This window comes from Ornithodoros turicata, unplaced genomic scaffold (assembly GCF_037126465.1).
Source record: "Ornithodoros turicata isolate Travis unplaced genomic scaffold, ASM3712646v1 Chromosome121, whole genome shotgun sequence".
Classification (NCBI taxonomy): Eukaryota; Metazoa; Arthropoda; class Arachnida; order Ixodida; family Argasidae; genus Ornithodoros; species Ornithodoros turicata.
The window spans coordinates 11,832-19,675 of NW_026999303.1; the positions used below are offsets into that span (position 1 = coordinate 11,832).

At 54.5% G+C, this 7,844-nt stretch overlaps 1 protein-coding gene across 1 annotated transcript; it reads right to left on the reverse strand.

Annotated features, from left to right (window-relative positions):
- Positions 1-5,974: 5,974 nt before the first annotated feature.
- LOC135371784 (uncharacterized) lies at positions 5,975-6,634 on the reverse strand. The gene has a single exon (XM_064605740.1). It carries the CDS (start codon positions 6,632-6,634, stop codon positions 5,975-5,977), a length of 660 nt encoding a protein of 219 aa, XP_064461810.1.
- Positions 6,635-7,844: the final 1,210 nt, after the last annotated feature.

Consider the following 7,844-nt stretch of genomic DNA (forward strand, 5'->3'; position numbering starts at 1 on the left):
CCTCGAGGCTATCAGAACTGCAGGGCTGACGTTGAAGCCTCAGAAGTGTCGATTCGGCTACGAGGAACTCAGATTTCTCGGCCATCTCGTGAGCAGCGACGGCGTACGCCCCGACCCCGAGAAAACGGCGGTCATCGCAAATTACCGTGTTCCTTCTAACGTGAAAGACGTTCGAAACTTTCTTGGCCTTTGCGCCTACTACCGACGGTTCATTCCGAACTTTTCAAGAATTGCGTCACCCCGGAGTGCCCTCACGAAGGACGGATCCACGTTGATCTGGAGTGAAGCCCAGCAACAGGCGTTTGATGAATTGAAGACGCGTCTACAGACCGCACCCGTGCTTGCCCACTTCGATCAAAACGCCGAAACAGAAATACACACCGACGTAAGCAACGATGGTCTAGGAGCCGTGCTCGTTCAACTTCACGACGGCGTCGAACGTGTCATCGCTTACGCAAGCAGAACGCTAACCAAGGCAGAGAAGAACTATTCGACGACCGAAAAAGAGTGCCTTGCACTCATATGGGCCATCACAAAGTTGCGCCCCTACCTGTACGGACCACCATTTTCTGTGCTGGCTGGCTGGCTTAAGGGACCCCTCAGGACGCCTAGCGAGATGGAGCCTCCGATTACAGGAGTATGACGTAACCGTCACTTACAAGTCAGGAAGAAAACACAACGACGCCGACTGCCTGTCCCGAGCACCACTCCAGCGACAGGACAACAGCCTCGAGGACGACGACGACTTCCTCGGTCTAATGAGCGCGACTACCATGTCTACCAAGCAGTATAACGACCCCGAATTGAAGACACTCGTCGACTATCTGCAGGGCCGCGCCGACAATGTTCCTCCCATCTTCAGAAGATCACTCCCAAGTTTTTCCCTACGTAATGGTGTCCTCTACAAAGAAACCCACGCACCACAAGGCGCTACGTGGCTTATCGTTGTGCCTGGGGACATGCGCACCGAGATTCTTGAATCCTGCCACGACGAACCGTCATCAGGTCATTTGGGATACAGCCGGACACTGTCCCGTATAAGGGAAAAGTACTACTGGCCAAGACCGTACACCACTACGTAAGGACGTGCCGGGAATGCCAACGACGAAAAACGCCGCCGGTACGACCTTCTGGGTACCTTCAGCCAATCGCACCGCCGTCGGCGCCGTTCGAGCAGATTCGGGCCCTTCCCACGTTCGTCTTCCGGAAACCGTTGGATAATCGTCGCCACCGACTACCTGACACGCTATGCTGAGACTAAGGCACTTCCACAGGGCACAGCAACAGAAGTGGCGACGTTCTTCATCGAGAACATCGCACTACGGCACGGAGCTCCGACCGCCTTAATACCGATAGGGGAACGGCATTTACAAGCAGGCTAACACAACAAATCCTTCGACTCAGCCACACCGCTCACCGGAGGACAACGGCGTACCATCCGCAGACGAACGGGCTCACCGAACGCCTAAACAAACCTTGCCGACATGATTTCGATGTACGTCGACGTCGAGCACAAGACATGGGACGAAATACTGCCTTACGTCACGTTCGCCTATAATACGGCTGTCCAGGAAACAACGGGATTCACACCGTTCCGCCTTGCACACGGCCATGACGCATCGACTATGCTAGACGCTATGCTGCCCCACGAACCCAGTGATGTGGAAAACGACGCTCTGGACTTCACACAGCGAGCAGAAGAAGCCCGCCAGCTGGCCTGACTACGCATTGGTCAACAACAACGCGTCGATGAAAGCAGATACAATTTGCGCCGACGAGACGTATGTAGAACTAGCGGGACACAACAAGAGTCCGTGCTGAGCGGCTGCCAGGAATCAACTGGGGCGCGCTCATTTATTCTTCGTCCTTCCTTTCTAGCCTGGCCACCAAGGGCGCTACAGGGCTCCCCCCCAGACCGTACTTAAAAGGAACGGTCGACGTATCTAAAGCCCAAGTGACACGTTTGGTTGGTGTGCCCTGATGTGGAGTGGAGCTGTCGAGGGTAAGGCAAGTGGACGACGGGAGGCAGGATGTTCCCCACCCTCCTCAGGGGGGGGGGGGGATGTTCCCCACCCTGTAGGCGGGCTTGACTCGATCGAGGGAGACGGTGTCCGACTTGCCGTTGATCTCGATACGCACAGTCTTGGGTGTCCTGGATAGGACGGGATAGGGACAGGAGTAAGACGGCGTCAGCGAGGGCTTCGCACGGTCGTTTCTGACGAAAACATGCGTCGCCGTGCTTAGGTCCTGGCTAACGAGGACTGTGCTGCGTGTGGGCATGCGAGGTGGGACGGGAGTGACGTGTCGGAATAACTCCTTTAGGTCCCGAACGTAGTCACTGGGGGATGGGTGCGGTTGATCGGCGCTTGGGGTGAGGAAGTCTCCAGGATGCGTAGAGGGGAACCATAGACGAGCTCGGCTGGTGCGCACGGGAGGTCCTGCTTGACAGCGACGCGCATGCCGAGCAACGCAAAAGGAAGATGTTGGGCCCAGCGTAATCGGGAGGGTTGCGCAGTGAGGGCTACATTCAACTGGCGGTGCAGGCGCTCAACCAAACCATTCGCCGCTGGGTGGTAGGCGGTTGTCTGGATATGGTGCGCTCCGAGGAGGCTGGTGAGGGCTGATAAGAGGGCACAACGGAACTGTGGACTCCGGTCCGTTGTGACAGTGGATGGACAGCCGAACCGTGCTACCCATGTGGTGACGAAAGCTTCGGCGACGGTTTGGGCTGAGATATCTGCTAAGGGAACAGCCTCAGGCCACCTTCTATACCGATCCACACAAGTCAGGATGTACTTGTAACCGTCGGATGTGGGTAGTGGGCCGACTATATCGACATGGACGTGGTCGAATCGGGCTCGCGGCGGAAGGAAGGTGTGCAGCTGGGTTTTCGTATGCCGCCAAACTTTCGAGCGCTGGCAGGAGACGGAAGTTCTCACCCATCGCTGTACGTCTTTATGGATGCCTGGCCAAACGTATCGTGCCGTGAGAAGCTTCTGAGAAGCGCGGACACCAGGGTGGGCCAGATTATGGGCAGCGTCGAACATCTTCCTGCGGAGTGCGACAGGAATAAATGGACGGTTTGTGCCTGTGGTTGTGTCACAAAGCACAGACATCGTCGTCGACGGTATGGGGACACACTGTAAAACCTTTACTGCTCCGACTTGCACAACAATTAAAACAACACTACAGTGGACGTTTCGCCGCCTATCCAGGCAGCATCCTCAGTACAAATGGGCAAACCAAGGGCCCGAGACGACCTTGTCCCGATGTGACGCGCTGTCGTCTAATGAGTATGTACGGTTACAGGAGTTAACTAACATAGCTACCTCTCTGCGGAAACGGGGCTATCCAGGTACTTTCCTTAGCAACACAAGACGACGTGTCAAAGATAGGGTAACTAGGACCGACAATGTCAAATCTGTGGTGTGCATCCCTTTTGTTCAAAGTGTGTCGTATGCGATTCGTAGGGCTTTACGCCCACTAGGTGTAAGAACGGTTTTCAAACCGATATGTACTTTGGCCGCCACTTTTGGAAAACCTAAAGATCGCACCGCACCGCATGAACAAAGCGGTGTTGTGTACAAAATCCAATGCGGGGGTTGTGATAGGATCTACATCGGTGAGACAGGCAGGAAACGAATAACACGTTTGAAAGAGCATAAAAGTGATATGGCCAATGCTACGAATGCCACGCGATTGAAAACCGAGTTGGTTGATCACTGTTGGGCCACTGAACATGTATTTGATTTTGATAACGCGGAAACCTTGGCACGGGAGATAAGATGGGGCCCGCGGAAGTTGTTGGAATCGTGGTTTATCAGACATGCGGAGTCAGCGTGCAACAAAAACCGTGGCCCTCTGCCGGATGTGTACGCCGCCCTCTTTGATAAGTGAGTGATGTGCCCCTTGGTTTGCCCATTTGTACTGAGGATGCTGCCTGGATAGGCGGCGAAACGTCTACTGTAGTGTTGTTTTAATTGTTGTGCAAGTCGGAGCAGTAAAGGTTTTACAGTATGTCTTCATCACCCGGCTTTTGGAGTATTTTCTCAGGTATGGGGACAAGACGAAGAGTAAGGGATGTCTGAGGGGCAGCTTGGAGCTCGCGGACCTCGAAATCATCCAGTTGGGCTGCGGCGATGTCCTCAAGGCTTATCGGGCAAGGCGCGGTGATGTTATCGATTCTAGATAAAGCATCCGCGGCGCTCTTATCGACACCATGGACATCGGTCATCGGATATCGGTTGTGAACTCCGAAATGTAGGCGAGGTGCCGACTTTCTCGTGGCAGATAGTCATTTCGGTTGTTCCGGAACACAAATCCAAGGGGCTTGTGGTCCGTTAAGATGTGAAAGGTCCGGCCCTCGAGGAAGTGACGGAAGTGGTGGACTGCTGCATATATTGCGAGGAGCTCCCGGCCGAAAACGCTGTATCTGGTCTGGGCATTGTTAAGCCGTTGGGAGGAGTACGTCACTGGGTGCCATATGTCGGATGTACACTGCTGTAGCACAGCGCCGAGAGCGGATCTTGAAGCGTCGACCATGAGCTGGGTGGGCGCATCGTGTTGCGGATGAACGAGCAGAGCGGCATCCGCGAGCGCCTGCTTGACAGTTGCAAAAGCAGCGTCCGCAGTCTCCGACCAGGGAATGGCTGCCGATGGCTTTACTTTTGCTCTGAGAATGTCGGTGAGAGGCCGAAGGATGTCTGCGCAATTGGCGATAAAACGGCGGTGGAAATTGATAAGGCCGAGGAAACGGCGGAGCTGCCGAACAGTAGTGGGTCTGGGAAAGTATGCGACGGCTTTGACCTTGTGGTCCAGAGGGTGGATACCTGCGGCGGAGATGTGATGGCCGAGAAATTCGAGTTCCGACACTCCGAATGTGCACTTTTGTGCATTGACAACAAGGCCATTTTCTTGGAGTCGACTGAATAGGTTCGTGCTCCTCGGGGGATGAGCTGAAGACAAGGAGGTCGCCAATGTAGGCTACCACAAAGTCCAGTCCGCGGGTTACTTCGTTGATGAAATGCTGGAAAGTTTGAGCAGAGTTCCGCAGGCCAAATGGCATTTGGACGTACTCAAACAATCCAAAGGGAGTTGTGATGGCAGTCTTCGGGATATGCTCAGCCTCCATCGGGATCTGATGGTAGGCTTTAACTAAGTCCACCTTGGAAAACATAGTAGCTCCCGCTAATAGCTCAGAAAAATCATGAATGTGTGGCAGAGGATATCGATCGGGGATTGTGCTCGCATTCAGGGCTCTGTAGTCCCCACATGGCCTCCAGTCATTGGCCTCCTTCTTGGAAACCATATGTAGTGGCGAAGCCCAATTACTGGCGGACGGTCGTATAATCCCCAGTGCCAGCATGTGCTCAAAATCACGACGAGCTATGGCCAGGCGTTCGCCGGAAAGACGTCGGAAGCGTGCCGTGACCGGTGGACCTGCTGTCTCGACGCGGTGCGTGACATTATGTTTCACTGGTGCGGAAAGGTCGCATGGCTTCATGAGTTCCGGGAATGACGCCAAGATCTTCTCGTAGCGTGAAGTTGGTATAAATGTGCAAATACCAGCAGACTGTGCTCTAGAGACGGAAGCAACAGTAACGAGGTTCGTGATATTGTCCCGCAGGCGGCGCTGCCTTATGCTGACGTCGAGATTGGGGAAATGTAAGAAATCTGCCCCAAGAATCGGGCGCTCCACGTCGGCAACCACGAAAAGCCACCTGAACGTCCTGCGTAAGCCGATATCGAGAGTGAGGGAACGTAGACCGTATGGTGGACCTGTTCGCAGCTTGCAGTCCTGGCGTGAGACCCGGACGAACTTTCTTGTCGGAAGGCTTTGCGGGTATAACGCTGACTTGTGCGCCAGTGTCCACAAGGAAACGGTGGTTTCCTATTCGATCCCTGACATACAGAAGGCGGGCAGGTCGGGGGCCTTGGTCGGTTACCGCCATTACTGACCGGCCGTAGAGTTTTTCTACCAACTGCATGGGGCTTGGTAACGCGTGGAACGGTGTTTGAAGCGTCGGTGACACCAGCAATACTGGGGGCTCTGGGTACGCTGCTGCGACGCTGCGCGGGGGCGTCGGCGACTGCTCGATCGGGGCCTGCGAGTTTGGCCGTGGAGACTTGCTTGCAGATCAGCCAGTTGCGTCGACATTTTTTCCATCTCTCCCGCCGAAGGGGCGATGGTACCTTCCAGTTCGCTAGTCGCTGGAGGCGGCGCGGCGGTAGGGGAACGCACTGTTGCCACGCCGGCTGAAGCATAGTCTGTGATGCGGTCAGCGAGGTCGGCCAAACGGTCTAAGGCAACATCGTCGTTCCCAGCCAAGATGAGTCGTACATCTTGCGGAAGTCGGTTGAGGAACAGCTCGCGGAGGATCGCGGAGTGGTCGTCTGATCGATCTCCCAGGAGCTGTCTCATACGATGCAGGAGCTGCGACGGACGGAGGTCACCAAGCTCCTCAGTCGTAAGGAGCTGCTGTATCATCGCTCGCTCCGAAACTGTCGTGCGCGAGACGATAGCAGATTTCAACGTATCATACGCGTTGTCAGGCCGTATCGACGAAAGAACGTCATCAATGTCGTCGATGAGCTCCGGGGGGATAAGCGGCAGCACTTCACAGTACTTCGTCATCTGGTTCTGGATGCGACGGGCCTGGAAGAGCGCTTCGACTTGTCGAAACCAGGTCTTTGGATTCTTGATCCAAAACGACGGGAGTCATAGGGTCGTAGTCGTGGAAATTGTCGGAGCTGGAGTGGACGATGTCGTGCCGGAACCTCCATCGCGAGGGCTAACTCCGTCTCCGTGAGCGGTCTGGGGGGTCTGAGGTTCGCTCATGAGGTGCGCTGAGTTCGGGTCACCAAATTTGTAGAACTAGCGGGACAGAACAAGAGTCCGTGCTGAGCGGCTGCAAGGAATCAACTGGGGCGCGCTCATTTATTCTTCGTCCTTCCTGTCTAGCCTGGCCACCAAGGGCGCTACAACGTACGCTTCAGTCCAGGCGACCTGGTATGGGTTTGGACGCCGATTCGACGACGAGGCCTGAGCGAGAAGCTACTGAAGCGGTACTTCGGTCCCTACAAAGTACTTCGACGCATTGGAGACCTGGATTACGAAGTGGTACCTGAGGGCAGCGTTCCCTCTCGACGACCCCCGAGGACTGAAATAGTTCACGTTGTGCGACTCAAGCCGTACTACAGCAGGTAGCGCTGAAGACTGGCTGGAAGGAAACAACATGAAAAAAAAAGAAGGAGAAGAAACGGCATTGAGACGATGCCCCGTCTACAGAGGGGGCAATGCCACGAATCATCATCGCGAAACTTCCAGGGCAGGCACGAAACGGTACATCTCATCCCGGCGCATGCTGAAGAAGAAGCAAAAAGCTTCCAGACACATCGCCTGCTCTCTGGCAAACGCACGTACTGTTTCTAGACTTTTCGGCGGGACGCTTAAATGCTTGTGCGCTCCAAGCTGGAGCATTCATTCTTTGGACTCAGTTGTGTTCAGAGAGCTATCACTCTTGTGTTTTGCTACCAAGTAGTCTAATAAACCGTTCGCTGTTTATTCGACGACTCGCCGACCCATTTCGCTTAGTGACAGTATTCATTCTACAAAACCCATGGCGCCAGTGGGAACAGTCGACGACATACAACAAAACAATCTCGCAACTCGATCGCATAAATGCACTAACGATGTGACATCATGTGTACGATCGACTAATCATATGTTCCTTTTCGTGTCCAAGTTCCTCAACGTAGGACTGTGAGCATCGTGTTGCGTGAGTTGTTGCGTACTCTGATGGCAGAGTAATTTTTCAGCGAAATGTTGTGTGATGTCACAGTTT